This window comes from Mustela putorius, unplaced genomic scaffold (genome assembly GCF_011764305.1).
Source record: "Mustela putorius furo isolate JIRA1106 unplaced genomic scaffold, ASM1176430v1.1 tig00003909_pilon_pilon_pilon, whole genome shotgun sequence".
Taxonomy (NCBI): Eukaryota; Metazoa; Chordata; class Mammalia; order Carnivora; family Mustelidae; genus Mustela; species Mustela putorius.
The window spans coordinates 15770566-15796071 of NW_025422057.1; the positions used below are offsets into that span (position 1 = coordinate 15770566).

Sequence of the window (25506 nt, forward strand, 5' to 3'; positions counted from 1 at the left end):
TGGAGATTCAGGGCTGGAAAGCCTGGTTGTTTGTTAAAAGGGGGTGAAATCCAGCCACAATGGGATAGGAAATCAGACAAGGATGTTTTTAAAAGCAAGCTGTGTTTTTCTGACTGGTCTAGTAATGGTTCCCACCCCAAAGGCTCCTCTAACCCTAGGGAAGAAAAAATATTTTTAGTCTGATAGTATGCTTTCGGCAGCCCGAGAGCTGAACCATCTGCAAAGGCGTTGATAACTTGGAGCAGCTTAGAGCAATGATTTTGTGGAAATAACATGTAAGGCGTCAGCCAGGACTCTCCAGAGTGAGGCATGGACCACGAACCCAACTCCAACCAAGTTCTGTAAGAGTTGTCTTAGAATAGAAATACCAAGGAAGGAAACAAGAGAGGGATAGGATGGGAAATCATTTGTAATTCCCGGAGAAGGAAAGAAATCACAGAACTGAAATGGACTGTAGAGTTAGCAAACAGGCTGAGAAAAGCTGTTGACAAACAGGAATCTCACTGAATTGGGACAACACGTTTGCTGTACGCTAGACAACTAATAACATCAAAAAATTTTTTAAATTTAAATTCAATCAGCCGATGTAGTGAAAACTTCAGTGTTTTAATTTTAAAAAACTCCTGCCTTCTGCGTGTTTCCCACAAGTTGCAGTGTCATTACCAAGACAGCCAGTAAAGGGGCCAGTCCTGTAATCTGGTAATCTGTAATCCCATACTGTAATCCATACTTCTTCCTACCGCACACCCCCCCCATGCCTTTAATTGTGCCATTTGGCCACCAGGACCCATGTATTGATCATTGATTCCATTGGAGCGGCTGGCATGAAAGAGCCCCTTTGGGCTGCTGCTACACATTCCTGACTCCAGCGTGTTCTCCTGTTGGAAGGGAGACCAGGAATGAGATCACAAGCAACAAGGAACTTTAAGCGTTTATCCTTGCGCAAGAGTCAAAAATGATCTAGTTGGGATTAGGTTTCAAGAGTGTTGAACTTGAAGGCAAATATTTATCTTCTGGTGTTAAGAAAGGAAAGGATGGAAAACCTTTGACCCTGACTGCAGGGTGGTGTCCGCGTTTGGGAAGCGAGTCCTACTCAGCCAGAATCAGCCAGAAGCGTGATGCTTTTGTCAGTGTTCCTTCCCGGGAACTGTGCTAATAGTCCTCACCGCAGGCAGAGCAGCAGCTAGCCAGCGGCCCCGTCACAGTCACATTCCACTGGATTCCAAGAGTCTCTCCCTCCAGGCTTCAACTTCCTGAAGAGACCCCTTGAAAATTCCTTTCAGAACATAGTGTTTGTAAAGAAACTAGAAGCATTCAGGGTTTTGGAGCCTGGTTCATCCTCTCCCTCCCTGTGCTGTGTTGTCAGAGTGAATTTATGTGGAATTTACATTTCTTTTACCTACACCGCAGTCCTGCAAGCAAGGCAGGACCAGTATCTTACACCTTTTTAACGCTCTGGAATATACACGTCTCTTTGGGAAGTAACCGGGATGGGGGGAAGTGAGCAGTTGGGTCCCAGTGTATCCATTCATTCTGAAAGTTTAATAAAACAGATTTCTCAGACATCTACCTTCCTCCCCGCCCCCCACCGCCCTGCCCGCCCCGCACTGCACATATGGAAACTGGGGCAGCCTAATAATATGTCTAAAACAGGCTGATTGAGTCTCTCCTAAGGAGTCCTCAGGAACCAAGGTCCTTGTCAACGATCTCAAGTTATCATTATTACCTCAAGTGAGTCACTGTTGTACGAAGGATAGCTTTACGAAGTTCTGGATCTTACCTGGGTGGTTAGCTCCTGTACTCTGTGGTAATTTCTGAGAGGGAGGATAGAAGCTTCTTACTTTTAAGCTGTTCAAGTCACCAAAGTGATTTTCAGTCTTTCTGACCCTTGACATGTAGCAGGTTGTGGGGGAGGGGAGAGTGGACTTTATCAAAAACCGTAGATTCGAACCCTAGCTCTGTAACTTTGAAGACTTTTCTGAGCCCATAAATAGGCCTAAAAGTAATAGGGTACCCCATAAAGCCCTGGGTGGATTAAATGGGAACACACTTAATAAGTGTTCTACTATAGAACTAATGTCAAGGTATTATTACCAATAAAAGTAATGGGTATAAGAAATGTCTAAGCTCAATCATGAGTAGCCACTAAACTCTTAGTAGCCACTGAAGTGCTCAGCCTTCCAAATCCAATTCTTGTTTACTTTTCCCAGTGGGTCCTGGTGCTAACTAGAAGAAGCCACTTTTGAGGTTGCGTGGCCAAGACTTCTGCAGAGTGGTCCAGGCAAAGCCAGCCATTGTCTGCTGATTTTGAGTCAATTTAGGATTTAAATATGAGCATTATTTGCATTCCACCCACATCTCCCATCAGTTGAAAGAATAGGGCCAACAAAAGGACAAGGATGAAAAAAGGATCGAAAATTGTTCAGTGGCACCCTGGAGGACCTGGAATAATGGAGACCCAAGGGGATTGAGCTACAGCACGTCTACTTAGAGACCATTTTATATTAAAAAAAAAAAAATCATTTGCTTCACAGAGATTAGGAAAAGCACTGGGAATCCATTTGGCCAAGTGCTCTTAATTTGATTCTTCTTATTTAATCCCTTCAAATTCCTCTCAGATTAAAATTGTAATAAAAGGCAAAAACCACCTTGGAAAACGGTTTGGCTGTGGCCACTGAAGTTCAACATACACATTCCCAGTGACCTTGCCATGTGCCCTCTGCTCCTATGTAATATGCGTGGCCGGAACTTGGATATAATTCACCAAAAGGCACAGGTGGGAATTTTCGCAGCAATACTGTTGAGAGCGTCCAACGCGTTCAAACTACCCCAATGACCACCGAGAGTGGAATGGATAAATGAAATGTAGCACATTTACACAAAGGGATACATGTCACAACATGTAATGAAGAAAACTACATGCAGCCTTATGGGTAGTCCTTGTTCCGTCGAGTAACGGAAGCCAGACATATTTGCTTCCATTTATGTCAACTTCTAAACCAGGTAAAACTCGCCTATGGAGTTGGACGTCCATGTACGGAATAGAAGTCACGTGACTGGGGAAGAGCGGAAAGGGAGCTTCTGGGTGCAGAAAATGTTCTCTTTCTTGCTTTGGGTGCCCATTGAAAATTATGGTGCATTTATGAAATACAGTTTGTCCATTTTTTTTCAGTGCGTGGTATACATCAATAAAGAAGTTTATCTAAATGAAAAAATAAAAGCAGTCCTCTTTCCTACTCCAGAAAGGAAGGAGAAGAAAGTATGTTCAAGACCTCCTACCTTGTAAGGGAGAACAAAATGATATAATAGGTAAAATGCATGGCACTTTGATGACCACGAAAAGGAAAATACCAAACTGTGGGACAGATTGCAGTAACCACAAACAAAGCACCTGGTCAGGGAATACCAAATTCAGCTAACACCCAAGGAAATTCAACACCAAATCCTCGGGTCACTGGCTACCCTCTGGACTACCCTTGCATTTCCTTGTAACTTATCTTGCATTTCCTTATAACTTATCAGAAGAGACTAATGGGATGATGTTATCTGTGCTATTTAATCAGTTCTTAGTTTCAAGGAAGTTTGGTACCTTGGAGACTTGACCTTGCTGTATTGTTGAATCTGAAAACAACAGGTTGGAGCAGCTGGGCCTGCTTTACAAGGATTCGGGATCACACTGCCCCATACCATGAAGATCGCCTGTGTCAAGAAAGAACATTTAGGGTAGTTGGCTTGAAAGGCTTTGGTGTTATTTATAGTGGTTTTTAAATAACGTTTGATCACATTGTTGATAGTTAAGGGCAGGAGGGACAGGGAAAATAAAATTTTTGTAAAGGACTTAAGAAATTTCCTTTCCTTAACATTAACAAATTGTTAATTTGTCTTTCCTTAACATTAGCAAATTGTAAAATAGGAAGTCCTTAATTTTGCACGGTAAACTTTCTTTTGTATTCTTAGAGAAAGAAAAAGAAGTTGAAAGATGATCCTATAAAGTTGTAGGAGCGAAGGAGGATCTCAGTGGGGGCAGTGGGGGTAGTGGGGGGACTCCCTTGTTTAACTGAGCTGCCAAGGGCTGGGAAGGTTGCAGGGGGTGGTTTTGCTCTTTGGAGTTGGACAGACCTGAATTCAGGTGACAGATCTATCCCTAGCTCACTAACTGTGGACAGTTTCTTGATCTCACTATCATTTGATTTCCTCATCCGTTAAATGGGTCTAACACCTAGCTCTCAGTGTTTCAGGGAAGGTCGAATGGTATATGGTTTATGAGGTGCTTAGCACAGTGTCTGGAAACAAGTAAATAATGAAATTGTAGCTGGGGCACCAAAATTCATCTATTACTTCTCTTTGGGCTGCTGTAATTGTGCAGGGTATGGTGGCTAATTGATGTAGAGGTTTTCTGGTAAGGGTTTCTTTTTTTTTTTTTTTTTTTTTTTTTTTTTTTTTTTTTTTTTTTTTTTTTTTTTTTTTTTTAAAGATTTTATTTATTTATTTGTAAGAGAGAGAGAGTGAGAGCGAGCACAGGCAGACAGAGTGGAAGGCAGAGTCAGAGGGAGAAGCAGGCTCCCTGCGGAGCAAGGAGCCCGATGTGGGACTCGATCCCAGGACGCTGGGATCATGACCTGAGCCGAAGGCAGCTGCTTAACCAACTGAGCCACCCAGGCGTCCCGTGGTAAGGGTTTCTAATACTGATTCGCCAGAGGTTTCTAGAGCACTTGCTAGGTGGAGAGCAAGAGAGATTGGAGTTATGGAGGTATAGGTGTGGCCTGTGTCTTCAAAGGAATGCATAATCCAATGTGAAAGAGAGAAACAGCTCACCAACATGGACTGCTACCAGATACTTTGCTATTAACTTACCTTTGGTTAGTTTTTATAATAATCCTACATGGTAGACATTCTCATGCCAGTTTTTACAGATAAGAAATTATTCCAGAAGAGTGCCCAAAACCACAATGTTTGCAAGGCCAGAATGCAGACCTCTGGGTTCTCTTGGTTCCAAAGCCCATCTCTTTCCATTCCCTGTTGCATGGTGGGGTGGGACAGACAGTCCAGCCATAATAACCCAAGGCAAAAGTAAACACATCTGACAATGGGAGCACAGAGCTGCAGAGGTTAGTTTCAAATGTAGACATTCACCTTGATTAGTTTCAGAATTATGTATTGTCTTCAATCTTAGTTATTTGCTCCACCTTGCAGTTTGGCAAAATACCCAAGATAGAGGTTAATAAAATGTCTCTTCTCAATCATCTTAACCATCTTTTTGCACCACAGGGGAATTATTTTCTTGTTGACTAGGATTTCTGAAATGAAAAACAATGTAGGTGTGGTGGTATTGATCCAAGAGAATCGAATTCGTATCCTCAGATCTGGGATGTTTTCTGCTTCTGACACTCAGCTGTATGACCTTGGTCTTGGAGCAGCAAGACTGAGAGGTCTCTGAGCCTCACTTGGACCATCATAAACAAGAAGAATGATGCCACCTGTTTTGGGCACCTGGATGGCTCATTTGATTAAGCAACTGCCTTCAGCCCTGGACATGATCCTGAAGTCTGGGATCGAGTGCCACATTGGGCTCCCTGCTCAGTGGGAGTCTGCTCTGACTCCCCTTCTCTTAATAATAATTTTTTATTTTATTTTATTTATTTGACAGAGACACAGTGAGAGAGGGAACACAAGTAGGGGAAGTGGGAGAGGGAGAAGCAGGCTTCCCTCCGAGCAGGAAGCCTGATGTGGGGCTTGATCCCATGACCTGAGCCAAAGGCAGACGCCTAACGACTGAGCCACCCAGACGCCCCCTCCCAAAATTTTTTTTTTTAATGTCACCTATATCAAAGGGTCAGAAGAGAATTCAATTAAATACTGTGTGTGAAAGCACACAAGTCAAAGAACCAGCCCAGAGAGTCCCAGTAGCTACATTAATGTGAATGTGGTTGTCCAGGTTTTCAGTTCAACTTCTCATGTGGTGCTGGCAAGTTAATCTCCCAGAAGTCCAGTTTCTCTTCTCATACAAAAAAGAATGGTACTGCCTCTGAAGACAGAGAAATAATAATTAGATTAACAAACTGTTTTTAAATCCTTTCATAAATGTTCAAGTCTTCAGATAATTGCTAACAATATGATATTATATGTATATACTGCTTTCTGTATATGTAAAGGTACATTTTATTCTGGAAAAAGAATCCATATTTTTCAACAGCTTTCCAAAAGAATCTGGACACCACACCCCCCAAAAGGAATGAGTGTGTGTGTGCCCTGATGTGTCACTGTGGATAGTGAATAAAAAAGCTCCTCCTGTCTTCCCAGTCAGGTCTCCTAACCCCAACCCTGCTCTTTCCTTTTCTTTTCTGTTTTCTCTTCTCTTCTCCTTTCTCTCTCTTTATGTGGACATATGCTATCATGTCTTTTAGTTCAAAACCTAGGAGGAGTAGTGCTGGGTTACATGGTATATTTATGCTCAACTTTTTGAGAAACCAGAGGTTTCCAAACTAGCTGTACCATTTTACATTCTCATCGGCATTGGATGAATGTATCACTTTGTTCACATCCTCCTCAACACTTGGTACCGTCTGTCTTTTTAATTATAGGCTTTGTAGCCAGTGTGTAGTTTTCATTGTGGTTTTCATTTTAGTCCCCTTATGACTAAGGGTGTTTAAAATATTTTCATGTGTTTATTCAGCGTGCATATATCTTTTGTGAAGTGTTTATTTAAATCTTTTCCCATCTTTTTCAACCGAGTTGCTTGGCCTCTTTTTTTAAAATTATTTTTATTAACATTATAATGTATTATTTGCCCCAGGGGTATGGGTCTATGAATCGTCAGGCTTACACACTTCACAGCATTCACCATTTCATATACCCTCCCCAATGTCCATAACCCAACCACCCTCTCTCACCCCCTCTCCCCGCCAGCAGCCCTCAGTTTGTTTTGTGAGATGAAGAGTCTCTTATGGTTTGTCTCCCTCCCGTTCCCATGTTGTTTCATTTTTTCCTTCCCTATCCCCCAAACCCCCCATTCTGCCTCTCAAATTTCTCATATCAGGGAGATCATATGGTAATTGCCCTTATCTGACTGACTTATTTTGCTCAGCATAATACCCTCTAGTTCCATCCACATCATTGCAAATGGCAAGATTTCATCTCTTTTGACGGCTGCACACTATTCCATTGTGTATACACACACACACACACACACACACACACAACACACATACCGCTCATCTTCTTTATCCATTCATCTGTTGATGGACATCTAGGTTCTTTCTATACTTTGGCTATTGTGGACATTGCTGCTATAAATATTTGGGTGCATGTGCCCCTTCTGATCACTACATTTGTATCTTTAGGGTAAATACCCAGTAGTGTGATTGCTGGGTCATAGGGTAGCTCTATTTTCAACTTTTTGAGGAACCTCCATGCTATTTTCCAGACTGGCTGCACCAGCTTGCATTCCCACCAATAGTATAGGAGGGTTCCCCTTTCTCCACATCCTCTCCAACATCTGTCGTTTCCTGACTGGTTAATTTTAGCCATTTTGACTGGTGTGAGGTGGTATGTCATTGTGGTTTTGATTTGCATTTCCCTGATACCAAGTGATGTGGAGCACTTTTTCATGTGTCTGTTGGCCGTCTGGATGTCATCTTTGCAGAAATGTCAGTTCATGTCCTCTGCCCATTTCTTGATTGGATTATTTGTTCTTTGGATGTTGAGTTTGATAAGTTCTTTATAGATTTTGGATACTAGCCCTTTGTCTGATATGTCATTTGCCAGTATCTTCTCCCATTCTTTCAGTTGTCTTTTGGTTTTGTTGACTGTTTTCTTTGTTGTGCAAAAGCTTTTGATCTTGATGAAATCCCAGTAGTTCATTTTTGCCCTTGCTTCCCTTGCCTTTGGTGATGTTTCTAGGAGGAAGTTGCTGTGGCTGAGGGGGAAGAGGTTGCTGCCTGTGTTCTCCTCAAGGATTTTGATGGATTCCCATCTCACATGGAAGTCTTTTATCCATTTTGAGTCTATTTTTGTGTGTGCTGTAAGGAAATGGTCCAGTTTCATTCTTCTGCGTGTGGCTGTCCAAATTTCCCAACACCATTTGTTGAAGAGACTGTCTTTTTTCCACTGGACATTCTTTCCTGCTTTGTTGAAGATTAGTTGACCATAGAGTTGAGGCTCTATTTCTGGCCTCTCTGTTCTGTTCCATTGATCTGTGTGTCTGTTTTTATGCCAGTACCATACTGTCTTGATGATTATAGCTTTGTAATAGAGCTTGAAGTCTGGAATTGTGATGCCACTAACTTTGGCTTTCTTTTTCAACATTCCTCTAGCTATTCGGTGTCTTCTCTGGTTCCATATAAATTTTAGGGTTATTTGTCCCATTTGTTTGAAAAAAAAAATAGATGGTATTTTGATTGGGATTGCATTAAATGTGTAGATTGCATTAGGTAGCGTAGACATTTTCACAATATTTGGTATTCCAATTCATGAGCATGGAACATTTTTCCAATTCTTTGTGTCTTCCTCAATTTCTTTCATGAGTACTTTATAGTTTTCTGTTTATTTTATTTATTTTAAAGTTTATTCTTTGCCTCTTTGGTTACGTTTATTCCTAAGTATCTTATTGTTTTGGTTACATTTGTAAATGGGGTCAACTCCTTAGTTTCTCTTTCTTCTGTCTTGCTATTAGTGTAGAGAAATGCAACTGATTTCTGTATGTTGATTTTATACCCTGACATTTTACTTGATTCCTGTACAAGTTCTAGCAGTTTTGGAGTGGAGTCTTTTGGGTTTTCCACATAAAGTATCATATCATCTTCAAAGAGTGTGAGTTTGACTTCTTTGCTGACTTGGATGCCTTTAATTTCTTTCTGTTGTCTGATTGCTGAGGCTAGGACTTCTAGTACTATGTTGAATAGCAGTGGTGATAGTGGACATCACTGCCGTGTTCCTGATCGTAGGAGAAAAACTCTCAATTTTTCCCCATTGAGAATGATATTTGCTGTGGGTTTTTCATAGATGACTTTGATGATATTGAGGAATATATCCTCTATCACTACACTTTGAAGAGTTTTGATCCAGAAAGGATGCTGTACTTTGTCAAATGCTTTTTCAGCTTCTGTTGAGAGTATCCTATGGTTCTTGTTCTTTAATTAATGTATTGTATCACATCGGTTGATTTGTGGATGTTGAACCAACCGTGCAACCCAGGAATAAACTCCACTTGGGTCGTGGTGAATAATCCTTTTAATGTACTGTAGGATCCTATTGGCTAGTATTTTGGTGAGAATTTTTGCATCTGTGTTCATCAAGGATATTGGTCTGCAATTCTCTTTTTTAATCGGGTCTTTGTCTGCTTTTGGGATCAAGGTAATGGATCATAAAATGAGGTTGGCAGTTTTCTTCCATTTCTGTTTTTTGGAACAGTTTCAGGAGAATAGGTATTAATTCTTCTTTAAATTTTTGGTAGAATTCCCCTGGGAAGCCGTCTGGCCCTGGACTCTTGTTTGTTGGGAGATGTTTGATGACTGCTTCAATCTCCTTACTGGTTATGGGTCTGTTCAGGTTTTCTATTTCTTCCTGGTTCAGTGTTGGTAGTTTATATGTCTCTAGGAATGCATCCATTTCTTCCAGATTGTCAAATTTTCTGGTGTACAGTTGCTCATAAATGTTCTTATAATTGTTTGTATTTCTTTGGTGTTCATTGTGATCTCTCCTCTGTCATTCATGATTTTATTTATTTGGGTCCTTTCTCTTTTCTTTTTGATAAGTCTGGCCAGGGGTTTATCAAATCTTATTAATTCTTTCAAAGACCCAGCTCCTAGTTTTGTTGATTTGTTCTGTTGTTCTTTTGGTTTCTATTTCATTGATTATTGCTCTCATCTTTATTATTTCTCTTCTCCTGCTGGGTTTAGGCTTTCTTTTTCCAGCTCCTTTAGGTGTAGGGTTAGGTTGTGTACTTGGGACCTTTCTTGTTTCCTTTTTTTTTTTTTAAGATTTTATTTATTTATTTGTCAGAGAGAGAGAGAGAGCACACAAGTGGGCAGAGTGGCAGGCAGAGGCGGGGAGAGAAGCAGGCTCCCTGCTGAGCAAGCAGCCCAATGTGGGACTCAACCCCAGGACCCTGAGGTCACTACCCGAGCTAAAGGCAGCGGCCCAACTGACCGAGCCACCCAGGCATCCCCCTTTCTTGTTTCTTAAGAAAGGCTTATATGGCTATATATTTTCCTCTCAGGACTGCCTTTGCTGTGTCCCTCAGATTTTGAACAGTTGTGTTTTCATTATCATTTGTTTCCATGAATTTTTTAAGTTCTTTTTTAATTTCCTGGTTGACTCATTCATTCTTTAGTAGGATGCTCTTTAGCCTCCATGTATTTGAGTTCTTTCCAACTTTCCTCTTATGATTGAGTTCTGGCTTCAGAGCATTGTGTTCTGAAAATATGCAGGGAATGATCCCAGTCTTTTGGTACTGGTTCAGACCTGATTTGTGACCCAGGATGTGATCTGTTCTGGAGAATGTTCCATGTGCACTAGAGAAGAATGTATATTCTGTTGCTTTGGGATGGAATGTTCTAAATATATCTGTGATGTCCATCTGGTCCAGTTATCTTTAAGGCCTTTATTTCCTTGTTGATCTTTTGCTTGGATGATCTGTCCATTTCAGTGAGGGGGTGTTAAAGTCCCCTACTGTTACTGTATTATTGTTGATGTGTTTCTTTGATTTTGTTATTGGTTTATATAGTTGGCTACTCCCATGTTAGGGGCATAGATATTTAAAATCGTTAGATCTTCTTGTTGGACAGACCCTTTGAGTATGATATAGTCTCCTTCCTCATCTCTTATTATAGTCTTTGGCTTAAAATCGAATTGATCTGATATAAGGACTGCCACCCCAGCTTTCTTTTGATGTCCATTAGCATGGTAAATTGTTTTCCACCCATTCACTTTAAATCTGGAGGTGTCTTTGGGTCTAAAATGAGTTACTTATAGGCAGCATATTGATGGGTCTTGTTTTTTTAATCCATTCTGATACCCTTTATCTTTTGATTGGGACATTTAGCCCAATTACATTCAGGGTAGCTATTGAAAAATATGAATTTAGTGCCATTGTATTGCCTGTGGGTTAAGCCTCTGCCTTCAGCTCGGGTCATGATCGAGTGCTGCATGGGATCGAGTCCTGCATTGGGCTCTCTGCAGGAGGGGGGGGCCTGCTTCCTCCTCTCTCTCTGCCTGTCTTTCTGCCTTGTGATCTCTGTCAAGTAAATAAATAAAATCTTTAAAATAAAAAGGTGACTGTTACTGTATATTGTCTCTATTCCTTTATGGTCTACTACTTTTAGGCTCTTTCTTTGCTTAGAGGATCCTTTTCAATATTTCTTGTAGGGCTGGTTTGGTGTTTGCAAATTCTTTTAATTTTTGTTTGTCCTGGAAGCTTTTTATCTCTTCTTCTATTTTCAATGACAGCCCAGCTGGATATAGTATTCTTGGCTGCATATTTTTCTCATTTAGTGCTCTGAATATATCATGCCAGTTCTTTCTGGCCTGATAGAAAGTGGCTAAGTCGACTGCCAATCTAATATTTCTACCATTGTATGTTACAGACTTCTTGTCCATAACTGCTTTCAGGATTTTCTCTTTGTCACTAAGATTAGTAAGTTTTACTATTAGATGATGGAGTGTGTACCTATTTTTATTGATTTTGAGGGGGGTTCTCTGTGCCTCCTAGATTTTGATGCTTGTTCCCTTTGCCATATAAGGGAAATTTTCTATTATAATTTGCTCCAATATACCTTCTGCCCCTCTTTCTCTTTTTTCTTCTGGAACCCCAATTATTCTAATATTGTCTCATTGAGAGAGAATTCTCCCCTCGTGGTCCAGTAGTTATTTGTCTCTCTTTTGCTCAGCTTCTTTATTTCCTGTCACTTGGTCTTCTATATCACTAATTCTCTTTTCTGCCTCATTTATCCTAGCAGTAAGAGCCTCCATTCTTGATTGCACCTCATTAATTCCTTTTTGATTTCAGCTTGGTTAGATTTTAGTTCTTTTATTTCTCCAGAAAGGGGTTTTATTTCTCCAGACAGAGTTTGTCTAATATCATCCATGCCTTTTTCGAGCCCAGCTAGCATCTTGAGAATTGTCATTCTGAACTCTGGATCTGCCATATTACCAGTGTCTGTATTGATTAGGTCCCTAGTCATTGGTACTGTCTCTTGTTCTTTTTTTTTTTTTTTTTTGTGGTAAGTTTTTCTGCCTTGTCATTTTTATCCAGATAAAAATATATGAATGAGAAAATACTAAAAGGGTGGCAAAGACCCCAGAAAAATGTACGCTAATCAAATCAGAGGAGACCCCAAACAGGGGAGAGGGGGGTAAAAAAATTAATATATATGTATATTAGACTGGTGAATAGAACAGAGCCACCCACTGGATTTTGGATGTATTTTGGTCTCTTAGAATAAACTACCTCTCAAAATTTTAAAGAAATAGCGTATATATATATACAAAAATAAGGGTAAACATGATGAAAGGATGGAATATGACTGTAAAGAATAAAATTTTTTAAAAATTCTAAAAAAGGAATTGATAAGATAAGTTGGTTGGAAAAAGAAAGAAAAAAAAGGTTGGTGGGGGATGTGCTCTGGCTGGAGACTAGTACAAAGCCCTTTGCTAGGTTTAGGGTATATTTTGATCTATTAGAAGATACTGTATCCCAAAATTTTTTAGGAAGAAAAAAACCCCCTATATATATATACAAAAAATAAGTTAAACACAATGAAGGATAAAATATGACTGTAATAATGAAAGTTTAAAAAGATTTTTTTTTCAGAAAGGTATTATTAAGACAAACTAGTTGAAACACATTGAAAGAGGAAAGAGGAAACATTAAAAAAAATTAGGATAAGAAAAAAAAATTTAAAAATTAAATTTAACTTTGTAAGACTAAAGGATCATGGGGAAAAGCCATGAATTCCATGCATTATTTTCCCCTATCTCTGGACTTCCACTGTTCTTCTTGAGCAGTGATCTTGGTCTTGCCTCGATGTTCTTTCTGATCTTCTGGGGGAGGAGCCTGTTGTAGTGATTTTTAGTGGTTCTCAGATGTCTTTATCAGAGGTGGAATTGCATCGCCCTTGCCAGGGTCCAGGCTAAGTAATCTCCTTGGGTTCACTCTTGGTAGCTTTTATTCCCTGAACACTTTCCGTAGAGCTCTGAGGACAGGAGTGAAAATGGCAGCCTCCTAGTCAACAGCCTGGAGGAGCTGAGAGCTTGGTGCCCCACTCCTCAGTGTGCCCTTAGAGAAAAGGGGTCAATTACTCCCATCTCCCTGGTCTCCAGTCACACTCCGAGCTCACCCGGCCTGTGATCAGGCATTTCTGTCTCTGACACACAACCCCTTTTGGAGTCTCCAAACCCAGCAGATTCTTGCCTCCAGAGGAGGAAGGTGAGTCTCCCCGGATCTGCCACATGTGGGATCCCTGCTCAAAGAGCAGTGCCCTGACTGTGCCATGGATCACAGTTTAAGGTAACCCTGAGCTGAGACCTCACTCCTTGTCTCTGTCTCTGCACCTGGCTTCCCCGCTCTGATACCTGCAAGCTCTGCTACACTTAGACACCCTCAATCCTTCTGTGACTCCATGGGGTCCTGAGACCACACTGTCTCTGCAAGGACTCCACACTGTCCCTGCGAGGACTCCATAGGGCACTTAGCCACTGGAGTGACATCCTTCCCCAGAGCAGACTTCTAATCATTCTGATTTTGTGCTCTACTGCTCCACAGCTTGCTGGGAGCCAGCCCCTCTCCCATGGTCTCTCTTCCTGTTGCCTTGGATTCACTTCTCAACATGTCCTACCTTTCAGAAAGCGGTCGATTTTCTGTTCCTAGAATAGCGTCTCCTCTTCTCTTCGATCTCCTGTTGAGTTTGTAGGTATTCAGAATTGTTTGGTAACTATCTCGCTGAGCTCCTGAGATCTGATGTCATTTCAATCTGCTCCTCCTCCACCATCTTGCTTCTCTCCCATTCCTTGGCCTCTTATTTTGAAATGTAATTGGTTTTTATATATTCTGGATATGAGTCCTTTTTTAGACATATGATTTGCACAAATTTCTTCCAATCCATGGCTCATCTTTCTATTTTCTTCATGATGTCCTTTGAAGAGAAAAAAATTTTAATCTTGAGGACATCCAATTTGTCAATCTTTTTTCTTTAATGAATTATTTTTTTGTAGAATATCTAAGAAATAGTAAACCAAAATCACAAAGATTTTCTTTGATGTTCTGTTTAGAAATTTTATAGTTTTAACTTTTATATTTACGTCCATGACCCATTTTTAAGTTCATTTTTCCTTTATGGTGTGAGGTAGGGGCTTGATTGAATATGTATATGTAACTGTCCCGTCATTTGTTGGCAAGACTATCCCCTCCCTAGCAAGTTGCCTTCACACTTAACTTAAAATCAGTTAACCATGAACGTGGGGGTTTATTTTGGAATTCTCTCTTCTACTCCATTAACCTGTATATCTATTCTAGTGCCAGTCCATGCTGTCTTGATAACTTCTGGCATTATAGAAACTTTTGAAATCTGATAGTATAAGTCCTCTGACTTTATCCTATTATTTTGAAGTTTTTTGACTTTCATACATCCTTTGTGCTGCCACATACATTTTAGGATCAGCTTTTCAGTCCCTACAAATAATCCAGCTGGAATTTTGGTAGAGATTGAACTGAATCTATAGATCAGTTTAAAGACACTGGTTAGGTCCTGTGGGGAATGCACACATTCACAGATAACATTTATCTAGCACTATTAAAGTGTAAAGACTGCTTTAAAGTTTTTGCACTTAATTCTTTGGAAGGAGATGAGAAAGCAATAACCATCTGTAAAAATGGGATATGCATGTACACTGGGATGTTACCACATTCTTCATTCTTTACCCCTCATTAAAAGAAGGTAGTTGAGGGGCATCTGGGTGGCTCAGTTGGTTAAGTGGCCAACTCTTGATTTCAGCTCAGATCACAATCTCAGGGTCCTGAGATTAAGTGCTGCATTGGGCTCCATGCTCAGTGGGGAGTCTGCTTGAAGATATTCTCTCTCCCTCTCCCTCTCTGTCTCTTGTAAAGAAGTATTTTTTTAAAATAGAAGGGAGTTCTTTTATATCTTGAGCAGCAAGGCATCAGATCATTGGAAGGCAGTGGTGTATTTCTCTCTGTTGTTTTGTGCATCTTCGCAGGGAAAGATGAGCCACCACCCCTCCCTCTGACACAGCATACATGTTTGGAGCAGAGGCTGCAGCTGCGGTTGGGTGGTTAAGAGTGTCTGGCTGAAGGATGTTCTCATCTGTGCAGGTTGGCTTTGTATAGACTTGTGTAGAGCCCTCTGGGCTTCACAAACACTGCCTGGGCAAACTGATTTACTAACCTTTGCCCAGAATACAGACTTTGGGCCAAGGCACACCCTCATTATCTGGCCTGTTCAGGATCCTGCATTAGGAAAAACAAAAACAAAAACAAAAACCACTCCTGAAACAAGTGATGTTCAACTTGGAGATCAAGCCATTCCAGTCCCATTGGCAGTTTCTCCCGCTTCAAGGAAAAAACAGCAAACACAAAGAAGGCTGAGTCAGCCCCTACATTGCCTTTCTGCAGGAGTAAGACAGGGAACTTAAGGTGATTCTGGCTCTCCTTTCCCACCTGTGCACCTGCTGTGTAAGTGACAGATCCTTGTTACTCTTCTTTGGCCTCCTCATCTACTATTGGGTTTAGGGTTTGGAGACCACCATGACTGGTATTTCCCCAGGTCATGATGATTTGTGTACTCATTTCACTGCTTGTAAGACAAAGAAGCTGATTCCTAGGTTCCACCTTAAGGCCATTAATTGAACCCATTTTTAAAAGGATCTTGGGTGTTGCTTATACACAGTAATGTTAGCAAAGACCTGATCTAGGTCAACACACTTACCTCTAAAGTGTTTGCATGCCCTTTATCTAAAGTCACTATCAGCCAGAGCTGTGTTTGCAACAGTCTTGGGGACAGGAAAGCAATTTGTTTATTCCTTCGGGTGTTCTAAGCAAATCGTCTCTGAATCAAGTTAGAACTTTAAAAAAAACAGGCAACCTAGACCTTGATAGCTTAACTTCCCCATATGGAAATGACTACAATCAGTTATCTCTCAGGGTTACACCCTTGGTTTTTCTCAAGGGTCTGTGTAAGAAATAATGACTTCAGCGTTGCCAACCATCAGCAAAATTAGTGTGGAAGATAATTTTCAATTCCAGGATTTTGCTTTGGTGCTTTTAGAGGGTAGGCCTGGCTCTACTTTTTGGAAGCACTGGGGGTTCCGAGTACACTGGCCACATTAAGTGGTAGTTTTTTTGCTTGCAGTCTAGGACTGTAAAATAGCACCTACAATGACAGAAATGTTGGGAGAGCAGGCCCTTAGAGTCCTTGATACAATGCCTGGCACAGAGCCAGACCTGGTGGAAATTCAGCCTATAATGACTGTTACTAATTTAGACTGGGAAACCTTGCCTGTCTAGTGACAGTTATATGTGGCCATTTTTTTTCTTTTTTTTTTTTTTTCACAGTGAGACTTCTAGTGGCCCGTTTTCTTTTTTCCTTATCTGCTGAGAAATTTGGATCATCACAGGTTAGCCTGAGTTTGGAGTCCTTATATTTTCTTTTCCTCTAAGGTTTTTGTCCAGTTGTTTATAGATCATGACCTTCTCTGATAAGAATCTGCAAGTGTCTTTTTGAAGTAGGTAGAACATTAGTATAAATGGCTGAAGATTGACCTCAGAGGCCCTCTTCCCCATCTCCTGAGCTCTTGTTAGGAGTAGAGCAAGAAAAAGAGGGTAAAGAAGAACTAAAAAGTATAGTTGGTCATACAGGAGCTAAGCAGATTATCAGGCAAGCAGATTATCTGTCCAAGGATGGGTCCTGTAATCACAGTTCTCTTTTGCTACTTCCGGTGGGCTGTTAGAGTTGGCACAGGCCTGAGGGCATCCAGAAATCCTCCTTGGTATAAGGCACTAGAGAGTCCTTGCTTTAACCCCATTCCCTGCCATCAAGAGTTTCCTTTCTCTACCCAAATTGCTTTCCGGTTAACACTGCTGTGTGAGCGTGTAGAGGTATGGGATTTCACACAGAATCACAGAATTTTGCAGCTGCATGGGACTTGAAATGGTCTAATCCAGCCCTTCACTTCTTACAGATGAGGGGCCTGGAGGCTTGAGAGGTTAGGTAGTGACATCATTGAGGTCTCATGGGTAGCACATTAAGGAATGGCGGTTGCAAACATGGTAGTCCTTTCCCAGGGCACCCCCTGATCCACAAGGAATTCAGAATTATCTCCTCTGCCAGACGGTGGATTTTCAAATAAAATAAAATAAATTGATGGGTTAAACTATATCCTGCCTTATAGTAAATGGTATTACTCCAGATGGTATTCTAGTCTGTATGCTCAAGTTCCTGCTCCAATTTAGAGATTAACCAAATAGTAATAATTACCACAGAAGTCTGACATAATCAGCACTATTAAAGGCAAGCCATTTTTTCCACTTTGAATGTGTAGGCAGGTGTTTTATAAAACTCAGCTAAATAAGCAAATTGTTTACTTTTCATAGAGTTCAATGCCAGCCAGAATGTAGACTTTTAATATGTGCATTTTGAATATGTGAAAAAGAACAAAATAGGCTGTACTTTTTTTAACATAGCAGGGTAGAAAGATGGGTGGAAAACAGCCACTGTGGAGCTCAGCAGCGGCCAGGGGGTGGGGGCGGTGTCCCTGCAACACATCTGGCCCCACAGGCTCAGGCACAGCGGGATGTTGGGCTGTGGGCTTGGGGCCAGCTACCTAGTCACTGTCCTTTATGAAGTCACCTGTTACAACAAAGCCCACAGTTTGCTTTAAAAGTTTGTAATCAATAGCCTCCTCTTCACAATGATTTACATGTTTATTGTCTGTTCGTATGTAGGCACTGGTCTTCCATTTTGCTCATGATCTGAGATACTTTTCCTTCTTCTGTAGACAGACTCCAGTGTAAATGACTTTGATTAAGCTACGTCCATGTTGGGGGTTGGTTCGCATAGGAGCCCACATCTGTGATCAGCTCTGATCCCTTTTCCTGGCCCTGTGCGTAGGGCTTGACTGTGAACCGTCATGGGTACTGGAGTAAGAAGAAATGAAAGAGAGGAAGTGACTTTCCCATGCAAAGCAGAGGCTCCCTTGCCCTTGAGACTGGGTGGTCCCCCGGGCTCGCACTGCTACAAAACCAGACCTTTGAAGGGCTGTGAAGTGGCCTTTGATTCTGGCTCCCTGCATTACTTGACACGTTCGGCATTGTGAGATGAGCGAGTGCCTGCGTTACGATGATACTGTTTCTTAGCAGTGTTTTTGCTCATGGTTTCTAGACCACAGCCCTGCTGCTTGGGACCTTGGTGTATCTTCCATCCACCTCGTATGACAGTTTGTGTAACACAGTTACCCTCCTATACCTGTCCTTGGAAAGAACAGGCACGGGGGGGGGGGGCTTTTACCAGCGTGCCAACCTGTACTGACAAACTTTCTCTTTTGTGAATGGCCCTGGGACCACCTCTGTTCAGAGTGTTACTGCTCATTGTTGTTGTTTCTAGGATTACCGTATGTAGTGATGTGCTGCACCATTTTCAAAATATCATATGATCATTCACCCTAATCACGTCCTATGAGGTAGTTACAACAGTGGAGTGCTGAATGTTTAGAGAGCCTGCCACCTTCCCAAGACCATAGAATGCTGAAACAGGATTTGAATCCAGTCAGCCTTACCCCAGTATCTCCACACTCTGAGCCAGTACTTCATGTGACTATATTATAGGCATTGTTTTTCTGGATGATTTTTTTTCTCTTGGCTGCATTGGTTTGTTTCCGTGTAAGTTTATTTCATTCTTTTAATGGCTACATATGATTCAATATTTTATTTAACTACTTTCTTATTTAGGTTATTTAGATTGCTTTCTGTTGTTTTGTTCTTTGAGGTTATAAATAATGTTGAGATCCTGAATACATATACTCTTAAGTACATATACTTGTAAGGTATGAGAGTTTCTGTAGGCTAGCTTCCTATGTGCATATTAAATTTGAAAAAATATTGCCAAAGCTGCCTTTCAAAAGAATTTTGTTCACCAGTAGTCTGTGAGAAAGCCTTTTTCCTCACATTAGTCTTCTCTTTATCTTTGCCAGTTTAGTGAGGAAAGATTTTTTTTTTTCCTAAATTGTGTTTCCCTGATTCCTGGTGGAGTTGAGCTAATTCTTTATTTTTTGGGTCTTCTACGTGTCCTCTGGAAATTGCTTTTTGCCCATATTGCCACTTACTTTTTATTAGAGATTGTCTTTATATATTCTGGATAATAATCTTTTTTGTGGCCTGCATGACAAGTATTATTTTCCCCGCTACTCTTCCTTTAACTTTTCTAAGTCTAGACATTTTTATGTATGTGCAGAGTCATTATCTGTCTTCATTGTTTCTAGATTTTTGCCTTGTTTAGGAAAGCACTCCTATCCCGAGTGTACTAAATTATCTCCTATAAATCCTTCTAATACTTCTACATTTTTGTTTCTGTATTTAGCTCTGTAACTCTCTAGAATTCTTTTTTTGTAGGTTATGAATTAGGAATCTAGCTTTACCTTTCTCTGTATGGAGAATCCATTGTCCTTACTGTTAGTGGAATAATCCATTTTGCAACTCACTGGAAATGCCTTCTTTATCATAAACTAAATTTCTTGTGTAGAGCTGTGTGACTGGCTTTTCTTGTGTAGAGCTGTGTGACTGGCTTTCCTAAGTTATGTGTTTCACGACTTATGTTCTAATTCTGTACCAGTATTAAAGCACTTGAATTATTTGAGCCTTAGAATAACTTTTTTATGTCAGGGAGGGAAAACCCCCCTTAGTTGATGCTGTTTTTTGTGCATTTTTCTTCTTCCGTATGAACTTACAGAATCAGGTTGTCAAGGTGTCTGTAGACGAAACTCCTATGAGTATTGTGATTGGAAATGCATTGCATTAATAGGTTCATTTTAGATAAATTGACATCTTTAAATATTTAGTTTCCTCATCCAGAAATATTATATGCCTGTTAGCCTTTTTTGTCCATCAGTTAAATTCTATAGTTTTCTTTATGTAGATCTTGCATTGAAGGGTTTGTTTGTTGGTATTAGAAATGGAGTCTTGTTTTCCCATGACACTGACGGAATTTGTTTTGCTAGTCTGTAGAAAGTTGTGAGGTTTTATATGTTTATTTTTTATCTAGCTGTTTGAACTCTTTCATTAATGACCTGCATGTTTATTTCTTCTTGCCTTATCACATTGGCTAGGACTAAAACAATGTAAAAAAGCTTTGGTGAAAACGTAATTCATTGTCTTGGTGCTCTTTGTTGAGAATGCAGCTAATGTTGTGCCACTAAATACAATAGATACATTGTATCAGTTTGAAGATCTGTCTTCCTACTCCCAGTTTACTGGGGAGTGTGCTTTTCACTGTAGACTACACAAACTTCCTGTAAAGGTGCCTTAATTCTTTCACTTACATTTTCCTTGAGAATCCCGAGATTGTCCTAACTGGCTGGGAACTCTCAGCATTAACATCCCAGCTGGACTACAGTGCTTTAGAACTTACAGTGACTTCTTTCTCCTTTCACTCACATTTGACCCTGGATGGCCTAGAGGAAGGAGCTACTTTACATGACATTGCCTAGGCTTCCTTCATGCCCTAGGGAAGAAAAATTAAATAATAGTGTGTGGAGCAAAACAAGAGCACCACTTCTAGAATTTTCCAGTTGTCACCATTGAACAGATTTCATTCCTGGCTTCTATTTTCAAATATCTTCAGTTTTTTTCCACTTGAGTGCCTTGAGTAACCAACTACCATCTCACACTCTTGTTGCTAAGTGGCTTTTGTAGTTTCTCCTGGAGGGTGTGAGAAAGGAGTCACTACCTGGCCTCTGATTTCCTGTTGAGATTTTATGCAAACATAGAGGGTGCTGCTACTTCTGGCTCTCGGCACTGCCATAGCACGGGGTTCATGCAAAAGAAATATTTCACTCTTGGTTGATAAAATGATTTCATTGTGGAGTATACTAGAAAATTTTTAGGTGGTGAAGATTTTTTGCTAAGCTATAAATGAAAAGATTTCATTTTGTCAGGCATGCATTTGGACCATGACTCTAATGTGACTTGGCACCTGTCTAGAGAATGGTCCCTGTGTCCGGTGACATTTTGCTTTGGGGAAGTCAACACCTGCTGTGATGGCATCTGTCATATTTAGGAATGTGAAAAGCTCATGAATAATTCAGGGCCATCTCAGTAAAATGCCTTCTTTAGAAAACACTTAATAGAAGACTTTGGCAAAATACTGTTATAAGCAACACAGGAATTTGGGGTTCTCCTAAGGTGAAAGCTGTGAATGATGTCCTTTACTTTGGTTTTTCCCATCTTGATGCACGTTAGATAGGTTTTATTATTTTTAGCAAAAATCCGCTAAATATGAGAATCCCCAGGTCCAGAAAAGAGGCTGGGAGCTGTGACAAGGTGCAAACTAAAGAGTCCCTCCCTCTTCTCTTGCAGGCAGGTGACAAACATTACCACCCCAGCTGTGCACGATGCAGCAGATGCAACCAGATGTTCACCGAAGGAGAGGAAATGTATCTTCAAGGTAAGGTGTCTCCGGAATTCATAAGTTCTTCTCATCTGGGGAAGGAAAACCTTGCTTTGTTCATTTGTTTGTTTGTTTTTAGAGAGGAGGCATTTCATTAGCTGCAAGGCTCCCCAGATCCAAAATGAGCGTGGCCAAAAGTTACCTCATCAGTTAGTATTAGTCAGCCAAGCAGTTGACATGCTGGCCATGAGCCCCTGAGTCTGTTTAACAAAGGAATGCGTTGCTTCTGGAGTGAATGCATAGGAATTGATGTTTGGTCCCATGGAAGTGAGGCAAGAGTGAAAATTAGCAACACCTCCTCCCAGCCTTCCCCAGGAGGTTGGGAAACAAGACGAAAGAAAAAGCATTTCTAGATGTTACTTTGTCTTTGCTCCTTTCACTACCCCGCGAGAAGGATTTTTCGATGCCTCCAGCCTGCTCTGATGCAAGCTTTCAGGAAGAATATCATCTCATATTTGGTGAATTGCATCATAGATGTATTTCATCCCCTTAAGATGACATAGCTCTCATACTGAAAGAAAGATAGCAGGAGGGTGAGAGAGAACATTTCCAGAGTCCCTGAAAGAGAAGTGGAGAAGTTTCTGGTGGCAAAGAAGTACTCATTACCAGAGGGCCATCAGATGTGGGGGACTGATGGGTGGGAGGGGCAGAGGGAGAGAATCTTAAGCAGGCTCCCTGCCAAAAACCGGACTCCATCTCACAATGCTGAGTTCATGACCCAAGCCCAAATCAGGAGTTGAATGCTTAACCGACTGAGCCACCCAGGTGCCCCCAGATTTTTTCAAGTTGAAAATCATTTTGAGAAATTTTCCCAGTGTCCAACCATGACTAGTTTTTATCTCCCCTAAAATGCTGATGTTTCTCAGCGAGAAGCTCGGGGGAGGATTCTCTTCCAGTCAAACAGCACCATCTGCACAAACATTTTACTATTTTTAGCCGGAGAAAGAGTCATTAAATTGACAAGGGCTTATCAGTAAAATTACCGAGAGCCATGGAAGCTGGTGCTCATTCAGTTTGGTAATTACCAGGTCTCATCTGCCTTCGCGCTCATTTCTTTGTCTCTCTGCACTTAACACTACGTGTATTTTTAATGAATGGTTCCTTTGCTCTCTATTTTGTTTTTATACAATGAAGAAAGTCAACGGACATGATTCTTGAATATTAAAGCAAAGTCTTAATCTACTCTCTGAAAAATGCTGCCTCTATGAGAAATTGACAATCCAAATATCACTTACTTTTAAATGATCAGTCTGGAAAATTCTGATGAAAAAAGTCACTGAATTTTAAAGGACCCAATAAAGACAAGTGACAGGCCCCCAAACCCATAGTCTCACGTGGACTTTTTATGACACAGTCTCTGAGGGCAGGCTGTGAGTCTCCATAGCCACAGGCAGGTGTCACTTTGCATTTTCAGCATGGAATCGATATTTATTCTCCATTTGGTCTCCAGGCTTTGTTTTAGATTTAGTGTGTCTATGCTAGTACTCATAAACAAAGACACAAGAGTGTGTGGCAACTCCGTGTCTGCTGGGAACTGAGACTCAAAGGCTCTCAGTGCGGCCCTGCACGTTCACATGCTTCTGGAACCTGAATAGAGAGTGATTTCAAGCTGTGCGCCAATGAGAACATATTCATACTACAAATAAACAACCGTCCGTTAAGATGGGCTGCCCTCAGAATTCCGGGGGTGGTTGTAAATGGCTTCTAGAGTTGGGCTTCAGTGCCCTTTGCCTACCCTTTCGACATGTCCTTGAAGAAAGAGTAGTTCATCTTCCTCAGCATCTGACATGTTCCCCACGTCACAGTCCTTGTGCATCTGACCTACGGAGAATAGTGTGACCCTGTGAGCAAACCTAGTGATCTGGCCAAGGGTTCCAACTCAGTAAAACCTTCAGAGTGAATGCTACTCCTGGGCCACCCACATTAAGAGGATTTCCTGTGCTTTGTAGCCAGCCTCAGAGTAAACACTAATGCTAAAAGGACTATGTGTCTGTCTGGTTTGTTTGTTTCATCTCCCCCCCTTTTTTCCCCTCCCCCTTTATTTATTTATTTATTTATTTATTTATTGGCTCTGGGTTAAGCAAGATAGGATGACTGTTAAGTAGGGATTAAAGTATTATTCTGATAGGAAAGGTATTATCCTTATCATGAATATTATTTTATCTATTTTAGATCAGTGGTGTAAAATAATTCAAGAGTTTTTAAATTGGTGAATTTTCAAGTATACACAGGTGGTTGCTTGAAGAGGTAAAGACTTAACAGGTCTGATGTTCCTCCTGAGACTTAGTAAATTCATATCATTTACTCGCTGCTTTCAACTTAGTAACTTCACTTGCTCAAGTCTTATCCAGTGCTCCTACGGCTCTTCTGCCCATAACCATATTTGAGCGTCTCCTTCCACGAACATAGGACTTACATACAGGTCCGACCCACAGCTGTATAAATGACATACATATCTAGGCATACGAAGTCATACTGGAGGACTTGAATTCTTACAAGAGCATTCTATAGGATTTAAGTGTTGTGCTTAGTTCTAGGATGCGTGCACCATTCCAAGGAAGGGCTTCATTCTCAGAGAAGGTGAGGTATTGACTCAGGGACAGAAAATGACACTTAGTAATTTCACTCACTTGAGAGTGGAGACTTTTGTTGTTCTTATTGTTCTTAATTAAAGGGTTAAAAGTTAAAGAAGACTTCTGCATTTATAACATAACTTTTGACCTTTCTACGAGTTGGCTTAATTTTCCATATCTTTGTAGATGACCGTGTGTAATTGGATCAATAAAAAATTCAGTGAGTTTTGCTTCTGGGTATGGACTGTCTGACTCTATTTCCCTCATCTAAATTGCTTGGTTGTTTTGATGTTCTATAAACATGGTTTATGGCTTCTGTTTAAATTAAATACAGCTGTGACTTTTAAAGGATAATAATATGGTCCAAAATGACAGCAACAACACTCAGTCAAGAATCAAACATCTCTCGTGTCAGAACACTCTTGTGCCTGTTAGTGGTCTCTGTGGTCTAGAATTATGACCTTTCTAGAGCGAGCTCAGGCTGGGTGAGGAAAACTCACCTGGTGGTTAGAGTTGCCATAATTCACTTGGTCCCAGGGCTCTCACACTCTCCTCTGATAGAGAAGAATATGAACTGTTCTCAGAAGTTCTGGCTAATAGGACTATGTCTTCTTTCTATTTCCTTTAACTCTTTGCGGGCATCATGTCTTTCCAGGTTCCACCGTTTGGCATCCCGACTGTAAGCAATCGACCAAGACTGAGGAAAAGCTGCGGGTAAGGAAACGATGAGAGCTGTGGTGCCAGGTGCATTTGCTGGCCCTCTGTGTCATTGCCACTAATTCTCAGGGCTGGAGTTTGGGGGAAATTACTTTATCATGGCTTTCTTTTTTTTTTTTTTTTCCTGAAGAGCAGATCAAGTTCAAAGACCATTTGGCCAGGGAAGGAGGTTCCCTTCCCTCCAATGTTAAATTGATTGTGGTTTTTGTTCCCATGCTTGTATTGGAGAAAGTAAGCCTTGCCTCACTAGTCAGGTTCATAGGAAAGCATTCAAGGAACAGTCAAAACATACAGATGAGAAGAAATTATTCATCAAGTTCTAAGTCAGATATCTGGTGGCCTACCAGACTTTTTTGTACTTAGTCCATAATGTACTACCCCAACCCAAACTCTGCATCCATGGTACATTTTACTGACCTCTTAAATCCAAATCCACTGAGTAGCCTCTGTCTCCACAAGCTAATGGTTTGTCAGATAAAACCCTTGGGGAAAACAATGATGTTCCCAAAAGTGTCAGTGTGAATAAGCATCTTGGTAACGTAACTCTT

At 40.8% G+C, this 25506-nt stretch overlaps 1 protein-coding gene across 22 annotated transcripts in view; it reads left to right on the forward strand.

The window, feature by feature from the left end:
• The window catches only part of ABLIM1 (actin binding LIM protein 1), a 300318-nt gene that overhangs the window by 222808 nt on the left and 52004 nt on the right, over window positions 1-25506 (forward strand). For all 22 annotated transcript variants that reach the window (XM_004763809.3, XM_004763811.3, XM_004763805.3 and 19 more), the window contains exons 7-8: window positions 21578-21665; window positions 24897-24955. In XM_004763809.3, the coding sequence (XP_004763866.1) occupies window positions 21578-21665; window positions 24897-24955 (147 nt within the window). The remainder of the gene's footprint in view (window positions 1-21577; window positions 21666-24896; window positions 24956-25506) is intronic.